Source organism: Centroberyx affinis, unplaced genomic scaffold, assembly GCF_046629955.1.
Source record: "Centroberyx affinis isolate AG114_WGS23_722 - 3 ecotype Tasmania unplaced genomic scaffold, CSIRO-AGI_Caff_v1 ptg003475l_1, whole genome shotgun sequence".
Lineage (NCBI taxonomy): Eukaryota > Metazoa > Chordata > Actinopteri > Beryciformes > Berycidae > Centroberyx > Centroberyx affinis.
Window position 1 is genome coordinate 4,753 of NW_027281435.1, and position 21,379 is coordinate 26,131.

Below are 21,379 nucleotides of genomic sequence, written 5' to 3' on the forward strand. Positions count from 1 at the left end.
AACAGTTGTAAACAGTTGTAAAAGTGCCAAAGTAGAGGTAAGGCTTAGTCTATAGAAAGAGGAATACAGAAAATGTATCTTTGAATGAGTCATTGTATATCAAAGAGCATCTTTAAGTGAAATTTTCTGACCACTAGAGGGTGACAGAAACCACAGCACATTTGTAAACAACACACAGCAAAGCCACTGCACTACGGGGGCCTACTAAGGACAAACATTGCAAAGCACCGTGCATAAAGGCTAATAGCAAAGCTAAATCTACCTACAGAGAAGTGTTGCCAGTTACCAGTCTCGCTTTGACAGATCTTTCTCCTGCTGAAGGTTACATGTCCCACAATGACAAGTGAAGAGGCAGGTAGCAAGTTTACTAGTTTACCAGTTTAACAAGTTTACTTGCTCGCTTCATCGATTCTGTTATTACAAGATTTTTTTTCAGGAACGGAAGGGGGAGAGCGGCGCTTTTAAACAGCGAGGGAGGAACAAAGCTAGTTTTTAAAAAATGAAATGCTACTGATTGGACGGGAGGAGCTTAATTCCGGAGCTGAATTTGACAACAAAGCTTTAGAAAAGAGGAGAAAACAGCAACACAGCTAGCTGCTGTGTGGATATTGGCTTATCAATGAAATCTCCTCTTAATTTCAGGCTTGGTTACAAGGTGATATCGCTTATTGCAGGTTTAAGAAACATCTTAATTGTAGCTAGCTTAGACATTGTAGACATCCTACAGCACTGTTTAAAAGGCTCTCATCACACACAAACTCTTAACAAACTAGAAGACAGAGAGCGCAAACACTAAGTCAGATTAATTGCTCCTTGGCCCAAGGCCTATCATTTCACCAAATTTCATGTAAATCCAGTCATGAATTTTTTTAGATATTCTGCTAGTTAACAGTAATGAAATTCTTTGGCGGCTGTAAAAAGAAATCCAGGAAACTATAAACACCTTGCACAATGCTGTTTATGCATATAGTGATTCTATAGGAGAGGTTTCTTGGCTCGCATAGAATAGACAAGCAGAATAGATTGAGGGAAACTCATTGGAAAGCAGCTAATGTTACAGCTAATGCCTAGGGGCCAACTAGAGAGCCTTGTAGGACAAACACAGTCTGCGAGAAGCCAAAACACATAGGGATCATTTACTGAGCAATTCAGCATATTCAGCACAGCAGTACATAAAACCATGAGATGTCCTGTGGGCATCATACAAACTACTTCCTCTCTGGAGGACAGTCACTCAATTTCCAGTTCAAGTTACCAATTAATTCATCTAACATTATGTTATTTTGGAGGTTGAATGTTTTTGGAACAGTGAGTAAGAGATACAGTAGACTACTCTTATCTATAATAAGATTAAGAGAAGATAAAGGACCAGGCCAATTTAGCCTGCGAAGCATTGCTCGTTTTATTCTATCTATTTTGGGGATCTGGGGAACCCTTTCTTTGTTGGGCCTGTGAAACGCATGATCAACCAACTGCTCAAATTAAGGATAAAAGGAGTTACCATTACATCATGAGAGTATTCATTATGCTGCAGACAAATCGAAAGCCGCCTCTGTGCCTCTGACAAATCGTTCATTCATTGAATCGTTCAACGATTCATTTTCTGTATTCCTCTTTTTTGTGCTGACATGGTGTTAAGGATTCCAGCTGCCAGGCCTGGATTTTAAGTCAAGTAAATGTGGGAAGCACGCATTACTGTATGCAGGTTTTCATTCTATCCGAAGATTACAGCAGGTGATTTCACTGATTAGCCCACCTTCAGCCAGAGAGGAGGAACTAATCAGTGAAATCAGCCTCTTGCCTCTGAAAGTAGTAACTGAAATGTACTTTTACACCTATTCTGTGTCGACTTGTCTTACAGAAATGTTGTTATTGCTCTGTATAATGTAACTCACACCTTCACCAATACAGAGCATTACCATACGATAAATATATTGCTCTACACTATTTCTTTAAGTTGAAGGATGTAGCCTAATGGTTGCGTGTACACACAGTGCATAGTGTACTCAGTGAAAGCCCTACACCTTTCAGTCCTTTAAATTACACCCCTGCAAGAACACATGCACACACCGAGATAAAAAAAGCACTTGGATGGGGGAGAAGGTTAGGCCTTGCCCTTGTTGTGGACTACCTGTGGTCTGGTTTAATGAGCGCAGCAGTGCAGTAGCCTCTATTCTCACACTGAACAGTGCAGCCAAATTCCATGTCTGCCTTTGTTTTTCTGAAATGTAACCTTCAAATCATAAATCTGGTCATCCACATGTTCCCCAGGCTAAACCAGATTGATTCCTCACTGCTGTGTAACAATACAGCATTGGATTCCCAATGTGACACTTGAACTGTGTTTAATGGGTGGAAAATTGCACCTTTGAATTTGATTAATCACACAGAGATGATGGAGCATATTTTTCACACACCAGATATTACAGTATGTCCCCAAAGCATGTCTCCACTGTTAGTCAAACTACAAGCTCGTCTGTTCACACACAAATTATGAGAAGTGATTTATGCAGACTTTCACCAAGATTCAAATAAGTGTCTGTCGCGAGGGGCAAGAATGAACTTGCTTTTTTCCTTTTTCTCTCTCAAGTTCAGACTGAGTTCAGAGCCATTTCCTCCCCTTTGATTCTTCCTTCTACACCTGCTTTCTCATCATCCTTTCATCCTCTGCACCTCTGCTCTCCTCTCACTCCCACTCCCCTCTCCTCCTTCTGTCCTATTGGTCTGCAGCCAGTAGCATCAAGCTGTATCTATCAATAGCTGGGCTATTAGGTAGTATCAACACAGGAGCCTATCTGAATTAACCATAATGCCCAGTAAAGCCGGCTATTGATTATGTGCAATTAGTTTATCCCTTAACTAATGATGGGTGTGGAGAGAGTAAGGGTGAGGAGAGTGTGGAGGGTTGAGTAAAGGATGGGGGGGGCAGGAAGGACTATGGAGGACAGTGGAGGGGGCCACTGGGAGAAGCCTGAGGAAAGGGGGGTGTCCAACCACTGAGAGAACATACAGTACACACCACACACATAAAAACAAAGACACCCAGGTCATGAAAAAAAGAACACAGACACAAAACAGGAAAATAAGTCTTACCTCCCAATCATGGTGGAATGCTGCTGGACAGCCGCCTCCAGCAGCCGCTCCAAAATGGTCCACTCGCCCATGGTGATGGAAAGACGGAAGAACTGTCAGAAGAAGAAATGGGACTCGACTGGGGGGGAGCCTGCCCCTCTTCCTCCGCCGCACCCCTCTCCTTCCTCCAGGGGACTGGCCTGCGCTCCGGTGGACGTCCGGCCGGCGCAGCGAGGGTACACCCGGCCCTTGTCCCACGCCGGCTCCTTTTGACCTCTACACGTTGACCTGGCCGCCCGTCCGCGGATGTGTGTGTGCGAGTGTGTGTACGTGTCTTCTCTCCGGCCCGTCCCGCTGTGCTTCTTCTTCCTGGCAGAGGAGAGAGAGGTGCTAAAGCTGAATGCCTCTCCCCCCCCCCCCACCTCTCCCTCTTTCTTTCAGTCTCTCCCCTTTACCCCCCTCCCCTGTGCAGTGATGCTTGTCCTCCCCCTGCCGCACCACTCTGTTCTGCGCTATAGCATATGCTATAGCTCACTGTATGACAGCCATGATCACCCCCTCTCTCTCTCTCTCTCTTCTCTTCCCTCTTCCTCCCCTTTGCTCTTTTCTGCTCCTCTTCTCCCTCCTCTTCTCCTCCTCTCTTCCTCTCTCCGTCCCTGTCTGCGTCCTCCACCCTACCCCCAGGGCGCTCCTTGTACCTCAGATGCACTCCCTGCCATCGGCGCCGCTCAGCGCTCGTCCTTGCATTGTGCAGAATCCCTACCTCTGCTGCACCCTTGCTACTCTAACCCAAACACAAACACAAGCACACACGCTGCATACAGTTGATCCTCCAACACCATGAACGCACACTCACTGCCACAGCTCTGAATCCCCACTCTCTCCCCCACTTCCTACAGAGGATTGCAGATCCACACCAGCGCACAAAGCTCCTCCTGCCGCGCACCGTCTTGCCTGCTGAATGTCATTTTAAAGATTGGAGGAATGGTCGCTCCTACAGCTCTGAGCACTACAAGGACCCATAAAAACCTGCACGCACACACACAGCCACACACACAGCCCCACACACACACGCAGCCCCACACATACACACACACACACGCTGCCACCCAGTCCCTCAGTAATAAATCAGCTGCCTTGCTGCATCCAGTGAGGCTGAACCGCGGCGGTGTGCTGCAGACCTGCTGTCCTGTATTGTCCCCCTGGCTAATTTCAGCACAGTCCAATGCCCGGAGTCATGTCTGCCGCAGAGAGCGGGGATGAAAAGCTGTCCTGTGAAGCCTATTTCTGGGCTCCATCATCTGGCATCCCACTCTCTCTCTCTCTCTGCCTTGCTCTCCTTCTCCCTCCGCTCTTCCTCCTTCCCCCTTTCCTCACGTTTGTGTGCAGAGCTTGGTCTCGCCAGCTACCTATAGGTCCTCTCTCTGCTTTGTGTACTCCCTCTCTCTCTCTCTCTCTCTCTCTCTCTCCCTCTCCCCCTCTCTCTCTCTCGCTCATGCAATCGCTCTATCTCTGTCACACTCTGTAAGCATGCAACACCCCCCCTCCTCTCTTAGATCTTCTCTCTCTCTCCCTCCCTCCTTTCCTCTCTGGTAAATGTGCTTGGATTGCTACCCTGATCGCTGCTTCACTTATGCTTGCAAGAATCCCTCCCTCTATAGTGCTGTGTGTCTGTTCCTGCCTGATGTTACACAGAAAGGAGGGATTGGAGATCTGACCATGCCTCCTGCCCTCCTTCTCTCTGCAATCCTTTGTTTCCGTCTGGCAGCTTGGCGGTGTTTCCTGTACTCTCACCGCAGCTCCCGTTCATTCAAACGGTCTCTCTATTTCTCTCTCTCTCTTTTCTCACTCTCTGTTACACATCATCCAGCCCATGCTTCGAGGGAGAGGATTACGGGAGAATCATGGCTCCCCCCCCATCTATCTCCTCCCTTTCTCCATCTTACTGTACTCGGCTTGACAGCACACCTATTTCTCCCTGACCCAACCCTCATGCCCTTACTGTATTTTCTCTCCTCCTCTTCTTCTTCCCCTCTCCCTCATTCTGTCCATTTCCCCTCCTCCATTACACCCCTCCTTGCTCTCTCTCCCTCTCAGGAGAGATGAGCACTGGATTGTACTTTGCTGTGACATTGAAAGCTGCATTCATTAGATTAATATTAAGGTGGTGTGTAAATGGGATAGTCTCCCTCCAACACACACACACACACACACACACACAGATACAGACATATGCAAAGTGCATCATTAAATGCATGTTTTCACACACTCGCATACCTGCACAGTAGACAAATATAAGAAACCCAAAATAGGTGTGCGTATCTTTATCTATAGGACATGTGATGAGGGGAAGAGAAATAAAAATAGCAGAAGAGGAAATGAATAAGTGTTAAATAGGTGAGTCAGACCCAAGGCTTTCCCATCTAGAAGATTGAGTCACGTTCTGCAGAGGTACATGATGTAATGGCATGATGTGGGACCAGCACACCAGAATGCAGTCATGGCTTGAGGTGACACATCCAGTTCATCTGTACTGTACTTTCTTTCTGTTCTGACATGATCCTTTAGTCAACGGTTTATTGGTTCTAGAAGGAGACGCGTGTCTGTGGGATGCTTTGGTAACATCACTAACGTCCTCACATCCAATGCTGCTGTATGTCTTAACAAATCAGCCAAGGCACTCAATTAGTGGAGAGGAGAGCAGGTTCACAATCCCAGCCCTTACACAGCAAACCTCCACAGTGAATTAGTGATTGATCTATCGCGTTGTACGTGTGTGCATGCACACGTGCAAACACCCTCTTCTTGTGTGTGTGTGTGTGTGTGTGTGTGTGTGTGTGTGTGAGAAAGAGAGAGAGGGGGAGAGGGAGAGAGAGAGCAAGGGAGCGCGAAAGAGAATTGTGTTAGTTCAGCATCTTCAGCGGGGGACTCGGGGTCTCTCCCTTACCAAGGACATATGGCGTAGGAGTGAGGGGAGAGGGGAGGGAAGGGGAGGGGAGGGAGGCGGTGGAGGGAAGGGGAGGGGAGGGAGGCGGTGGAGGGGAGGGGAGGGGAGGGAGGCGGTGGAGTGTAGCAGGGGCCGGCCTGGCCAGGCTTGGGTTAGAAACAGAGCTTCAGAAGCGCTGGCATCAGCCGGCTGGGGCTCTGAGGAGAGAGTTCAGAGCTGGATGGCACATGAGAGAGAGGGAGACAGAGAGAGGGAGAGAGAGAGAGAGAGAGGGGGAGAGAGAGAAAGGACGCAGGTGTGTCATCAGTGACCTAGAACAGCCAGCTTAAGCATGCATAAACACACATACTGTACTCACAGTCATACTAAATCACCATATATACCTACATGGATGATAACACAAAATGGTATTATTCATATTAAAATAACCTCAGTTCAATTGTTAGGGCCCAAAGGTAGAAAAAATGCCAAATGTGCATATTGAACAGTACATATTTTTGCATATGAATTAGTAAAAGAGCGGCAAATCTGCAAAGTCTGACATGCTTCTATATCCTGTAGAGATAGCATTTAAAACATATCTAAGAGTGAAGTTAGTTTATCCTCGCAACAACAGCGCCAGATATAAGATGTAAATGAGAGGTGATTATTAATAAATAATAATGGGAGTATGAATATGATGAATCGCTGGTAGAATATTCAAATGAAAGCGAGCAGAAAGGTCCACCCCCAGCTTTGTGGAGGCCCTCAGTAAGATCCCATGCTGCAACTTTTTCAATTCACAAATATATAAGACACAGAAAATTATTTATTATATTTATCATTTTTACTAGAGTAAGCCAAGTCAAAGCAAAATCAATACTGAAACAAATACTGAGTATACAAAATATTAGGAACACCATCTTAATATTGAGTTGCATTCTCACATGATCCGTTTTTCACTTGTCTCAAGGCTTAAAAACATTTTTCTTTGTCTCCTCCCTTCATCAACATTTCCCCTTAAAGATCAAAATGGAAGTAGCTGGTGAAATCAATAAGGGATCATCGCTTTCACTTGAATCCACTTGGCCCGTCTATTTCATGAGAGAGCAAGCGTTTCTGATAGGCTGTTTGATGTTTTCCCTTGATACTTTCTACTTTGGATGTGAAATAGTACAGTGACCATGAGTTTAAAGTATCTGTCTGCTTTAATTTGAATATGTTTTATGCCTTTTGTTAGGAAGTTGTGATATTGGTGCTTGCCCCTGTCTGCTGCAGGATGAGAGGATGCCATTTAAAACTTTATGATTTGCACCTCAGGATAGTAGAAATAATGTTAGATTTCAGAAGTCATTACTGACACTGAACACAACATGTTACTGCCTCTGCCACTATTTTGTGGATAATTCAGCTGTCAGGTTTCATTTGATGAAACTTTTTAACACATTATTCTAACACAATAGGTAAAGAAACAAATTTGAGTGAAAAACATTTTATTCAGCTTTGTTAGAAATGGGATAGCTGACCTTGAATAAAGCTGTGAATAGCTGTTGCAATAAATCTCAGAACATTTAGAGTTCTTTGTTTTTGGCAACAGCAAGCAAGGCCAAACAACCTAGCAACTTTACATTAACAGAGAGGAGAAACTTTATAGTTTAAAAAAAAAAAAAAAAAAAGATATTAGAGGCCACTCAAGTATGTTGCCACAAGGCTCCAGCCTTCTGGATAGCAGCTGTCCGGTGAACTGGAGGTCTTGAGCAATTGGATGAGAGATACAGAAGGTCCTGTAAATATTTATTTTAAAGAGATATAGCATGATACTACACAAATAATTTCATCAATGATCACTGATCGATGATCAGCTGCAGAGTGGCTTAATGACAAGCCAGACTTCCACCTCTGCAGCACAAGCTGCCCGCTGCTACCCAGCCAGTCATTTTGTTAGCAAAGATAAGTAATGCCAGTTGGCTAGACACTGACAGGTTGCCAGCAAAAATTGGCATTTTAACAGAACATGCTGAATGTAAATATATGTGCATATTGCAGTGATGTTTCTAAAGCCTGTGTGCTGGAACACAGAGAGGTGCCATTCCTCCCACACTAACACAGCAGCTTAATATTCTCCAAGAAAGGTAGGTAGGTCAGCTCAGATGTTATGAAGAGAAATCCAAAATTGTATTAACATTGTCTCTTTAAATATAAAACATATAAGACAAATACATGAGAAGTAAATTTGACAGTGTTTTTCAGTGTACTTTTAGAATAATCATGATTTAAATTTATAGATATAAAAAAGATGCAAGTAAAGACTGCACTTGTGACTGATATGATAATAATGAAATAATTTGTTTGATAAACTTCACTGCAAAAGAAAATTACTTATCATTAATGCTGATGGTATTTTATCATTCTCCGAAAGAGGCCTCTGGTTCAGCCCTTCCTTCAGAAACCCATCCAAGATCCACCAATCCTTATTTTAGGCTTATTTCCAAACTGCTGTGTAAACCTATTAACAAGTTATGGGAGTAAATAGGTTGAATGCAGATGTCATTTTTTAGCCATATTTTTTAGAAAATCCAGTACAGATCAAGTTTTAGACCACTGCATATAACAAGGACTGCATTTGTTAACATAATAAATTAACAACTTTTAACAAGAGGTGCATGGGGATACTCAGTTTAAATCCTTTTTTACCTTTTGAGTATTTCGATACTGTAGATCATACAAGTTATTGACCATATCAGCCACTGTCAGGTATCACAGACACACCACTGACATGGCTCCTCTCAGACCTTTCTAAAATAACCTTTTCTGTCAATATACAGTATCGGCAATTCATCGTCATGCTCAGCAGACATCACCTGTGGAGTCCAACATGGCTCAATTATAGGCCCTATACTCTTCTCTCTGTACACGTCATTTTTAAACAAAATGATACTCAGTTAAATCTGCCTGTAAAACCCACTAGATAAACAAAAAAGAAAGGAAATGTCTGTGTACAGTCTGTGGGTGCGGTCTGCCCTGGAATAACAGTATATAACATCAGATAAAATTAGATGAAACTTTAATGATCCTTGTGGGCAAATTTGTTCATTGCAGTAGCAAAGACTAATACGGCACATATACAGCAAAGAAACAATATTATAAAAAGACCATAAACAAGAACATAGTGCATGGGGATTTTATAAACATATGCAACACACAACTTCAATACCAGAAAGAATTAGGCTGGCTGTGTGAATGAAAAGTATGAGGGAAAGTATGGATTACAACATTATTAGGGTGGGAAAATTTCAGCAGCAGAACTTATTGAGATGATATATCAATGAGAAGTATATGGGAATATGAGTAAAAAGATATGTAAATTTACAGCAAATATACATGCTGTGCAGAGTGTCCATTAACAAATCAACAGAGGATACATGTGAAAAGAAAGTGTCTAGGCTTGTATGTGTTGTAGTCTATAGCCTACACCTTGCCAATATAGGCTATCATTTAGCTAGCATATAGCATATATACACAAGGTTCAGATTTGGATTTGTGCATTGCTACATTGCATATCAAAAAACTCTGATTGCAGGTACCAAATCCTATATAAAATGACAATGTACAAAGCACAATAATCATTGTCTGTTCTCAATATCATTAGGTGGTAGGTGCTTGGAGGGGTTGTGGCATACTGCATGGCATTATGCATATGAAATGTGAGACTGAGTGTATGTGTTTTGTTTTCTATTCTTGTTTTGTGAAAAGAGGTTGTTTCTTTTCGGAGGGTAGGTGTCTAACACTGAGCTATATGAGAGCAATGTAGGAAATGTAAGATAAATAGTTTATGAAGAGTTCATCCTGGCCGGGAGTTGAGTTGCACAGTTTCTCTGGCCAAATGATCTGTTATGATTGTACAGCATTTGAGAAGGAGAAAATAAAATAATAAAAAAAAGTGATGAAATATCATTGCACCACATTTTACAATATTCGCTGGGACTTCCTGGAATCACTGACTGCTTCTTTGCTTCTTCGCTAGCATGCTAATCCATATAGAGCATCGGCGACACGTTACCTTGGAAACGAGCCACGAGCCTAGAGATGTCAATCAAACTATTCCTCCTGCCGCTGTAAACTGCCCTTCACTGATCATGTACAGGAAGATGAAGAAAAATCATTTGGGGCTGTTTGATCACAGGTAGCTGTGAATTTATGATGTAATAGCATGGTCAAATTCTCTTCCCTGGAGAAGCTCGTGGTTATTAATATCACTTAACAACTCAAAAAAGTAATTTTCGCGTCATGTTGTCTTTATCATCATGGGAGATGTGATGTTTTTGGTAATGGAGTGAGTATGCCCTCTTGTGGGGATGTTGAGATACAACACGTTGGGCAGGCTGCCTGGCGTGCTGTACTGCCGTGTGTCACACTAAAGAAGTAAATGTACTCTTATCTCAATCAAAACCTGTGTTTTTATGTTAAATTCTTGAGTGTGTCGCCCTGCCACCAGGCTAAATACCACGGTGGTTTAGAGAATTGGTATGCTATTCTTCCTTACCTGTGGAGGGCAGCAGCATGTCTGACTTGCGTCTAGTGAGTGTCAAATTTCATTTGAGGAAGAAGAGTGGCCCAGGCTGGCTAGTGGGCTAGACATGTCAGAAGAGTGACAGTAACATTAACTTAGCCGCAGTAGTTATCCAAAAGTGTTTGAAAGCCTAAAGGAGCGTTTGTGGACTACGATCCATCGCCAGATTGCCTTTATAGATACTTGGCAAACCAGCAAACGTTACGGATCCCAGACCTTTGATATTTGACAAGAACTGGTTAGCTAGCGTTAGCTGGCTAGCTAGTGAGCTCACGGAAAGTAACGCCAAGGCTTGTTTTATACAGTCATGTCTGCGGCCGGAGACTTCGGGAACCCTTTAAGGAAATTTAAATTGGTCTTTCTTGGGGAGCAGAGTGGTAAGTTTAACGCTAAAGGTTGTCTGTCGGATGCCGAATCTGAAATATGCTGAATCGGATATGTAACGCTCTGTTCCTGTCGGGTGATTAACGTTAACCAGTTAGTTAGCTAACGTTAGCTAGCTGCGTAACGTTAAACTTGGTGATAGCATTGCGACAACGTCAGCGATTGCAAGCTAACTCGCTAACAACTGCTTGGACACACTGGTTACATGGGAGCCCCGTTTCTTTTCTCTGAGCAAAGCCAAGGCTGTGGCTATTGACTTGACTTGTTCTTTATGTTGGCTAACGTACATAGTGAGCTGTGCTGCAACGTCAACGGATATGATGATAAAAAACTACTAAAAGTAACAAACAAAAGTGCGAGTTAAGTGGTGAAACACACTAACTAGTATGTACTAGTCCTGTACATCAGTTCCAGATAGAAAACACAACGGTAACGTTATTTTTATTAGCTTTACTTAAGTAATATTTTCAAAGAATTAGCTATTTTGCCCAAATAGCCTACAGGTGACAAGTATTTGTGTAGTTCGGTGCTGTTGTATTGAATGCCATCAATCTCGGTTAAAGTCCACAAAAAATACTGCACTGATTACAGGGAGTATTCTGCTTTATGGCAGAATACCATAACGCACTTTGCCTAGGAGACTCATCTGTGGAGAAGGGATGTACCCCCTTTACCAAACCTGCTGGGTGGCATTCCTACACTCTGCCTTGTCATTTTCCCCTTTCCAAAGTGAACCGAGTTTCTGCTTGCTGATGTGGATCAGGATGAGGGGGGCCCTGGGAAGTTGCAGTTGCTTGGCTGTATAAGAAAATATGTAGTATATGTTGACCCATATTTAACATTTATTTACTTGTAATTGTTAGCAAAGGTGTGGAGTTATTCACTGTTAGCTGTGTGTTACAAGTGTCAGGTTTAACTGAGGATAAACTGCATTTGGGGCATACTGTGGAGACTGGGGTGTGACAACACAGACATTATTCTCTCACACTTCATCGATTTGGAGGTGTTGCCTTGCCTCCCTTGCCAGTAATTACTTATCTACAGGTATTGTATTTGGGAATGTTATTTGTTTTAAAACTCATACAGCTACAACTAGCTTCAAGAGTGTTTGTCAGACAGTCTGGGTCAACTGCGGTTCCCTGTGGCTCTGTAAACAGAGCAGTGCAGAGTTTGGCCATGTCATCATCACTTGCTGCACAATGTAACTGATAATGTAACTCAAGCTCAGCAAAACAATCCTAGGCTGGAGAGCCGTGTCAGGCCGCTCAAAGCACCTGTATGATGAGAGCATTTGAACTGTGGTCTTAATCGATCACAGAAAGTCATGTTTTTATGATCAATACCATGGTTCAACAAGATTTTTGAACCCCTCCTCTGTTGTCCAGGGTTGCTATGCAGGTCTGGAAAGTATGCAGGATTAGAAAGTATGGAAGTTGACTTGACTATAGGTCTTAAAAAAAGGGAATTGAACAAAATCCCTGGAAAATATGGGAAATGATATGACCACACTTATTGCGTACTTGTTTACCTTCTGTCATTTCACACATTGTGATGTTTGTGATAGTTTGCTGATGATAAAAATAACCTTTGGCTATAGAGTGACATGACTTGCTGACAGTCAATGTGCAGCACCGTCTAAAATCCTCAGTCAGTCAAGGAATTCAGGGCTGGAAAAAGTCTGAAAATTTGAAAGGGAAATGTGCAGGAAACCTCATTCCCATCCCTAGTTGTCACTCAACATTCCTCCAACCCTCCAACTTCTCTTCCTCAAAACCTTGAAATTATTTTTTGTCACTGTGCTAGTGTGGCACAGTCTCTAATAGAGAAACTCTTTCAAAGGCAGCTGCTTGACATGCTGCCGTCTGCTCCAGTCCATTATAAGGGCAACTGTCAACTGTGGCTCATCTATACACAACCTTGCTGTCTGCACTTAATGTTGCTTATTGTTTGTGGCTTGATGGATCTTACAATACGTCATCCTTTTGTCACTGTGGTGTGTGCCTACATTTCATATTGCCAGCAAGGTCGTAAATGAGGCAAACACACAAGAGAGGGTGTCTAAATGATGCTGTCGCTATAGTAACTAGATGCAACTTGGCAGAGATTGACTACTTCCCGAAAACCCCTGCATCCCGTCTAGATGTGACTAGATGGGAGGGGAGAGGGAGGGACACACTGGCTATTTTAGCTTCTGTTGAACAACTGTGCTTACAGTTCACTTCAGCACACTCCCTGTCTGTGAATGTTGATATGATTAGGCTAATACTGTTTTCTTTCTTCACATTTCATTCACTCATTGTCAATCGGGTCTTATATTCAGCCTGTGCTACTGTTTGCTTCATGTTGAATTTCTCTTCTATTAGAATATGTAAAATATTGTCAAATCTACTCATAGATAATGGTTATTTTGAAAATCAACCTATTACCATATAAAGTTGAGATGAATGTGTGATCACTGCACTTGTCTTATTGTTTTGTTTTGGGGGTTTTTCAGTGGGAAAGACTTCGCTGATTACCAGGTTCATGTATGACAGCTTTGACAACACTTATCAGGTGAGACTCGCATCTCCACATGTTTTAACCGTCATTTATCTGAATACTATTCCCATCACTCTCAGATGTGACTGAAAAAGGCTATGCATAATCTCTAACTATTTTATTTGATACTCATTTTCAGGCCACAATAGGAATAGATTTCTTGTCGAAAACCATGTACCTTGAAGACAGAACAGTAAGTTTTTTATTTTACTACTACTGCTATTTAATCAATCCCTCATGATTGTTGGTCGATCTTTTCCAGATTGGGAGAACTCTCTTTGTGACTGTAATACACCTTGATCTCTGTGTTGGCACTGGGCATGTGAAGGAACAATAATTGAGATGCTGATTACTGACATGATTTTGTGATATTTATTTTTTTAGATATTTCTTCAGTTATGTTCTTTCTTACACACTCACACACAAGTTTGTGCCGCCTTCCAACTGTGGGCTGGATGCCGTAGCACCCGGACCATCCTCCCTCTGCTTGTTTCTTCCCTCAACACAAATTTTCTTCCTTTCCTTCCTTCTCCTCCATCTAATTCTCTTCATTCCTATGTTGAAATTAAACACCTTACTTGATCAAGAGAGGAGGGTTGATGACAAGTGAAGGCTGATTTTGTTTTTTTTTAGTTCCCCCCCCCCCAGGCCCAGACAGTTCACTCTCTCTGATGGTCATTCACTATCTGCATGCACCTTGCTCTCTCTGCTCTCTCTCTCTCTCTCTCTCTCTCTCTCCCTTTGTCTGTCTGTCTCTCTTTATCTCGCCATCTCCCTTCTTTCTTTCCCATTTGTGTGACTTCAATCCGCTTTATTTTTTCTTTTTCTCACTATAATTTTCCTCATTTCTGACATCGGTTCTTCTCATTTTCTTGTCATCCCTTCTGTTTTTTCTTTTCCTCTTCTTTTATTTCTCCTCCCATCCCCCTCCACAGATCAGGTTGCAGCTGTGGGACACGGCGGGACAGGAGCGTTTCCGTAGCCTCATCCCAAGTTACATCCGAGACTCTGCCGCTGCTGTTGTAGTGTACGACATCACAAGTAGGTAGACGGACCCACGCAGTCACGCGTCTTACCTTTTCTTCTGACGATAAAGATGCCACCTTTGTCTTGTCCTCTGTCACATATTTTCTTGTTATTTTTGAGAAACAAATGACCGTTAAAATCCACTTGTCTTAAACTACTAAAATGCTAACTACAGCTAACAAATGTTGGTTGCATACTGTGATGCAAGCATATGTTTTCCCATGCTGTTTTGGAGAGCAGACTGGTGCTAGGCAACTCTGACATTTTCAAAAATCATTTTGTCTTTTTGACATCTCAAATATGACACATAATTCCTGGCCTGTTGGCATTTTGTGACCCTGAATTAAGCCACTTTTTTATAGTTGTGTCAACAACAGACACAGAAAGATATGTCAATGACAACACTTGTATTATTTTATACATTTTCATTGACAATAAGTGATGACAGACCGAGTTGAGGTGCCGAAAAGTGTCTTTCTTAACATTGCTGGTAATGGTGAGGACCTGGCCTTCACCTTTCCCTTGCTTGCGGGTTAGAACTCCATTTGTTTCTATCTATTACAACTGTCTTCCTGCCTGTCTGTGAGGCTGGAGCTTTGGGACACTGTCGCCGTTTTGGGACATTGTCGCCCCTGTGGCTATCATAGTACTTGATTCATGTGTGAGTGCAGTCCCTGGCTTGTTTCCCTTCCCCCCCTCTTAGTACCGTCCTCCTTTTTGAATAGTTTCTGAAGAAGTAAAAAAAATTTCTGCAACTATTTTCAAAACTGTATGTTTTTTTCTGTATGAGTCTCTGTGTTTGTATTTTTAGAAAAAATGTTTAGTCATCACAGGAGCATTGAGATCGATAAAAACCTACCTCAAAAGATAAACATTTGTGTATCATCTCAACTTTAAACATCAGACTTTTTCAAATTAAGGCTTTCTGTCATAGTGTTTTCTCAAGAAGTCACATCACTCATCTCAGACCACAGAAACATGCAGATTGTGTTATGATACAGTCAAAATGGTTGGATTTTATTTGAAGTCCTGGGGGTTTGAACTGTCAGAGTTCTGGTTGTCACTCTGAATAACAGGTGGTCAGTATTGGCTTCAAGGTCCGAGCAGGCCCAGACCAAACTCTAGACCTGAAATGATCACAGAGGCTATTAGAGTTAGTCTGTGGCTGTGAGATCATCACAAAATACAATCACATGAGCCAAGGCATTCTGTCACACAAAACTTGATAATGACTTCAAGTTAAAAGCTGATAACTCTGTTGTTTTAGGCACAGATGCAGTAATAGTGTAATTCTTACAATATAATTAGCTAACTCTATAATAGTAATGTGTTCAGCCCCACTGTTATTTCCCTAGGTGATGCTATGCAGATGAAACGGTACGAGTTAAGAGTTAGCCACCTATGCTGCCGCTGATAAAAATGATCATTATACTGAATTTCTGTTGTAGTTGCTGTTTGGGAGGTTTGGGTCCCTCTTCCTAAGGGCTTGCAGCCACACCTCTTTTTCTTAAACTCATCAAACGAGTCCACTGCACCTAGTGCTTTGTATTTTATAAGCTGATATCTCCTCCCTCTTTGCCCCAGTGGAACACCCTAACACTGCACAGAAATTGGGCATTTTCTTTCTTTTGTCAGTGATTATAATATTTCATTTTGTTGTTTGCCCCTTGTATCAACTGGTAATTATTCCTACCTCAAAACATTTAATTACAGGCCCCAATTCAGAGAGGTTTGATTAGTACAGGCCTTTGTCTTGTGTTTAAGTTGGTTTTCCAAATACCAAATTTCCAAACAAATACATAACTTTGGATCAGGACGTTACAAAATACAGTACATTAGATATCAAACATGGTCCAGCTATATACGACTACTAGTTTCCCTATTGTCTTCCTGTCTCAATCTCATCTTTGTGTTTTCATAGCTGAGATTTATCATCTCCTGAATACTGATCCTTTGCTTCCTATCCCACCCTGTCCTCCCTCTTCTTGTTTCAGATGTCAACTCCTTCCAGCAAACCACAAAATGGATTGACGATGTGAGAACGGAGAGAGGAAGTGATGTCATCATCATGTTGGTGGGAAACAAGACAGACCTTGCAGACAAAAGGTAGTCTGTTCTTGCTTCTGCCTCCGCAGAAGTCGTGGTGGGCTCTCTCCATGGGAGCATACTAATGAAGTCATTGATTGTTACCCGCTGGCCGGTCAATACTGAGCTCCTCAGCCCTTCCTGAGGCAGCATGAGCTCAGAGCGAGAATCGCCGCCCTTTGTGGGTGTCAGAGCTGTGATTTACGAAGCTTTCTTACATAACAGATGCCCCCTCTCTGCCTTCCTCTCTCTTTCTCCCCACATTGTTTAAAGCTATAGAGACTTAAAATCTCAGATTAAGCTGACAAGTAAAGTGGTGCGGTTCAGCAGTGATGTGTGATAATATTTGATCTAAAAGTGTCTTTTGCGACCCATTCTATCCAACTGTGTAATGCAGTAATTTGTGCATTGTCTTTCGCTGTGCTTCTCCTAACCCCCTTATCTGCCGCAGGCAAGTATCTATTGAAGAGGGTGAGCGGAAAGCCAAAGAACTAAATGTAATGTTTATTGAGACTAGCGCTAAAGCGGGCTACAACGTAAAGCAGGTAAGCGTGTGTGTGAGTCGTGCTCTCTGGTCTTGCTGCAGATGCTGCCGCCTGGGCTCACCCTCCAGAGGTCACCCATCACAAACAGAGGTCAGAGGCTAATGACAGATTTGTCCTACTCTGTTTTCATGTAGACCTGTAAAAGGTCATTGGAGCATTCTCCTGTTCAAAACAGATATTGAGTAAATTGATCATCTGTCCCAGTAACAGGGCTTTGGAGTCATTGTTCATTTTAAGGTCAAATTTGGAAGCCTTAGCTGACAGTCTGAAAGGCACATGGTGTATTAGGTGGCAATTGGACAAGAGCAAAGGTGGCAGTAGCAGAAGGAAGGGGCACGACTTGTTCATCCACTTCAACATATTCACACTGTTTTTTGTTGTTGTTTTCTTGTCTTCTTGTGGGTGTGTGCGGTCTGTGGTGGTATGTGCGCGTACTTGTGGGTGTGTGTGTGTGTGTGTGTGTGTGTTCTGCGTGGTGACGCGTGGCTCATCACAGACAGATAACCACTGAGGAGGGAGAACAAAGAGCGAAAGAGATGAATGTTCTGTTTATTGAAACAAGTGCAAAGACAGGCTACAATGTCAAACAGGTAGAGCGTGCGCACGTTTGTGTGTGTGGTGTGTGTGTTTCTAGTGCTCATGCTCTCCTCTGATAGCTTCTATCTCACACACGCGCGTGTGAATAAAGGTGTGCTTTAAACGTTGGCTTCCTCTGGCCTAAGTGGGGTTTGTGGATTTGTTTCCAGACTCTCTCCCACCTGTCATAACGATCTGTATTGGCCATCCTTTGATCTTAAAGCTCTAGTGGTGGGTCAGGGTTTGCAAACCCACACTCCTCACCCCAGGTTTCATTTGCTAATCTTATTGATTGGCGCAGTATCAGTAATTCTGTTGCTGTGAAATCTGCATGTTATCAACAGGTCTAGGTGATGCTTTTCACTATTTAGATCGGGATGGGCATGTAAAGCATCATCATACGTGCAATACTGTTTCTTTGAATTCATCAATCATTTTTGATCAAGCAAGCTCTATCAATGGAAGGTCTCAGTAAGGCACAATTATATCCTCTATTCAAGCCACTTATACGATGCAGACATATTGCCTTGCAGTAGCCCGTACACATTCTGCTGAACTCAAATCAATGTCAGACAAAGTACATTGGGCTCCTTCCTCTGTGCGAGCTTCTGGACAAGTGAACATAATGCTGAATTATGTAGTGAGAATGTACACAGCACGCAAGCCTGATTTCATCTGGTTGTTTCTGTCTGGTTGTGAGTGCGTTTCACTCTCTGACAGATTAGATCTGCTTCTCTTTTCCCTGCAGCTTTTCCGGCGTGTGGCAGCCGCCCTCCCTGGCATGGACACCACACAGGACAAGAGCAGAGAAGACAGTATCCTTTCTCTACATGTCACAAAGTATCTGACCTCATGGATTCTTAGATGCAAGTTGCCAGGCAGCCCATATACTGAGCTCCATGTGTTTGGACAATAAGTCACTGACTACTTCACTGGATAAAATCTTAATCTGTCCAAATTGTGTTGCCTCCCTGAAATGAGAGACCATGTACACAAAGGTAGTTCTTTAGCTGTTAATCCGATGTAGTTGAAATTAACAAATCAATTTAGTTGTCAAAGTGTAAATACTTGGCGATCACTGTATATGTCCACAACGGAAATTCAGAAAGTACATGGTCACAAGGTTTCACCATTTTTACAGGTTGTATGAATGAAGCCTCAGTCAAATTATGATAAACCAAAATGCCTTTGTTGAGTGACAGGTGGGAATCTTGGCTCAAGTAGAGAATGATTTAATTTAGTCCCCAAACACACAGATGCTCTCACAGTCCTAGAGTGGATGAGAGCAAGGAAATCTCATAGAACTCAATGTAATTAAAACAAATGGATATAAATTACAATTTATTTGTCCCTCTGTCTTACAAATGCATGTTCATGTTGACCCTACTTTTCCCCTATTCCACTCACTGCCAAATGATTGTAAATGCATCAAAATGTGTGTGTGTGTGAATATGTGATCATAAGCTATATATGGAAAGTATTCAAGTGTGAATGACGCAGGAAAGAGAGACATAAAAAGATGATCTTCTGTCATAGAATTCCATTAGTTTTGAAATGAAATGAGTCCTAAGGGATTTGTTTGTTATATGAGCTCACACCACACAAAGGCAGTGTGCAGAAACAAGTGTTTGTGCTTGTATAGTAAAACATTGTTTCTTCATCAGTCAGTCCAAACACTTTACAAAAGCAAATTGATATGTGATCGTTTAAGTCTGAACCATGTTACAAGTCCATTGTCTTCTATTGAAAATACATTGGAAAGTTTTTTAAGTGTTTTAAGCCTAGAAAAAAATCAATTTTCCAATTTCATAGCTTTTTCCAAGATTTTCACAACCTTGAATGTACATTTGAGAATTGCATTTCCCGATCTCTGAGGTTCTTCCTTAACTCCTACCCCCTTCAGTGATCGACATAAAACTGGAGAAGCCGCCAGAACAGCCCGTCAGCGAAGGAGGCTGTTCCTGCTAATGCCGGCCTCTTTATCACTCAATATTTCTCTTACTGGCTTCTTCTCAAACCCAGTCTGTTTTTCTGTACTGTGCCCTTCAGTATGCCCGGCTCTGTTCCCCCAGTCTGAAAGAGAACACTACATCCATTGTCCTTGCCGTTGTGGAAACCCGCTCACTCATTAGGACGCCCTGAAAGTCATAAAATTCTCTTAAGTAGAATCTTTGCGTTTTTAACACACATACATTGATAATGACTCATGAACCTGCTGACATTTGGCTGCGCTGGGAGACGGTATTCACAGCTTGAGCTCAGCCTTCTTTCCTGAACTCTTGTTATCAATATTTCAAATGGGAGAAGATGGTGGCAGAAGGAGAATAGAGTAATATCTGAGTCACATTGCTGTACGTTGTGTCTAAATATTACTTTTTGGACCAGGTTTTCAAAATGAAAGCAAGCAATGATATCACTATGGATACCTGGGGCAAGAAAACGTGTGGTTCATGAAGTCAAATCAAGGTGTGTGCTGAAAAGTGAAAATGTTCTTAAAAAAAAAAAAAAGTTACATATTGCTTTAAGCTTAATGAGCACAATGTGGATGTGATGTACATTTGTTAATAGTCAAAACATAATTTGTGCTGTTGCAATGAAATGGCAAGTATTCATTAATGAATGATGTTATTTTCATTTTCAGCAAACGGTCCCCCTTTTTACTGTATAGGGAATAATATGTGGTAAAGGTTAGAAAGTTGTGTTGAAATTAATGAACATAATGTAAAAGAGCTGAATTCTGAGTTGTAGACTGTACTCCCACAATGCAACTGAGGTTCGAGGTGGCAACGGAGAGCTTATTTTAAACCGACCGGCTCCTCGCAGCTCCACCAGCGGAGCCACAGCTCTCCCACTGTGTACCAGCATGATGTGATGACTCAACAGCCTGAAACCACACCGACACACACCGCTGCATGGCAACAGTGCCAGCGCAACAACATGACACCTACTACAAGGGCAACACTATCACTATCACTACACCTTCCACATCGCCGTCCTTTTCCCTCTTCCCACACTTGTCCTTAGAGATGAGTAAAAGCTACCTTTACCTTCGCTGCCATTTTCTATTATCTTTTTTTTTTTCTTTTTTGGGGGGATAGATCTTTACTTTTTTTTTCTAAAGACTATAACTATCATAGAGAAAAGAAATATTGCTTTGATGATTAGTGTTTGAGGAGAATATTTTCATATATTAAGAGTCATAATAATTACAGAAACCCACCATAAACATTAGATATGGAGACATGCCTTTTGGAGTTTAATTGTAGAGGGCTTCCTTGGCTTTGGGTTCACCTAGTTTTGTTAAGTTTGGTATGAAGTTTTACCAACATTTTGTTTTCTTTTGCTTGTTTTTTTTTTGTTTGGATTTGATCTTTTGTTAGTGATTACTCTACATGTGTATTTAATCCACAATGACTTGTAATATTTATTTCTACTGGATTCATGTTTTCTTTTTTATGGCTGTTAATATCTTCACTTTTGGGATGAATCCTTGCTAATAAAATATGCATCCATCTGGACCACCTTTTAATATAATCAACAGACACCAGGGAGCTCGGCCTGTTCCCTCCACCGCCTCTCAATGCTGATTTGATCACACTGATAATACAGTGCAATTTTTGTTTGTGTGTGTGTACGTATGGAGGAAAGTTCATCAAT

At 42.2% G+C, this 21,379-nt stretch overlaps 1 protein-coding gene across 3 annotated transcripts; it reads left to right on the forward strand.

Annotated features, from left to right (window-relative positions):
• Positions 1 to 10,619: 10,619 nt before the first annotated feature.
• LOC139661207 (ras-related protein Rab-6A) lies at positions 10,620 to 21,240 on the forward strand. 3 transcript variants are annotated; one of them, XM_071539602.1, is made up of 8 exons: positions 10,620 to 10,945; positions 13,447 to 13,505; positions 13,630 to 13,683; positions 14,426 to 14,531; positions 16,511 to 16,622; positions 17,053 to 17,146; positions 18,471 to 18,537; positions 19,626 to 21,240. In XM_071539602.1, exons 1-8 carry the CDS (start codon positions 10,876 to 10,878, stop codon positions 19,688 to 19,690), a joined length of 627 nt encoding a protein of 208 aa, XP_071395703.1. In that variant the 5' UTR covers positions 10,620 to 10,875; the 3' UTR covers positions 19,691 to 21,240. The 3 variants fall into 3 exon arrangements, with proteins under 3 accessions (XP_071395703.1, XP_071395704.1, XP_071395705.1); XM_071539603.1 differs by lacking the exon at positions 17,053 to 17,146 and adding an exon at positions 17,643 to 17,736; XM_071539604.1 differs by lacking the exons at positions 14,426 to 14,531; positions 16,511 to 16,622; positions 17,053 to 17,146.
• The last annotated feature ends 139 nt before the right edge of the window (positions 21,241 to 21,379 follow it).

Excerpts from the sequence above, each read along its gene's own strand:
- LOC139661207 (XM_071539602.1), top strand. The coding sequence starts at position 10,876 with ATGTCTGCGGCCGGAGACTTCGGGAACCCTTTAAGGAAATTTAAATTG. Across the intron at positions 14,532-16,510 it reads TGTAGTGTACGACATCACAA|ATGTCAACTCCTTCCAGCAA; the intron begins GTAGGTAGACGG and ends TTCTTGTTTCAG. Across the intron at positions 16,623-17,052 it reads ACAGACCTTGCAGACAAAAG|GCAAGTATCTATTGAAGAGG; the intron begins GTAGTCTGTTCT and ends TATCTGCCGCAG.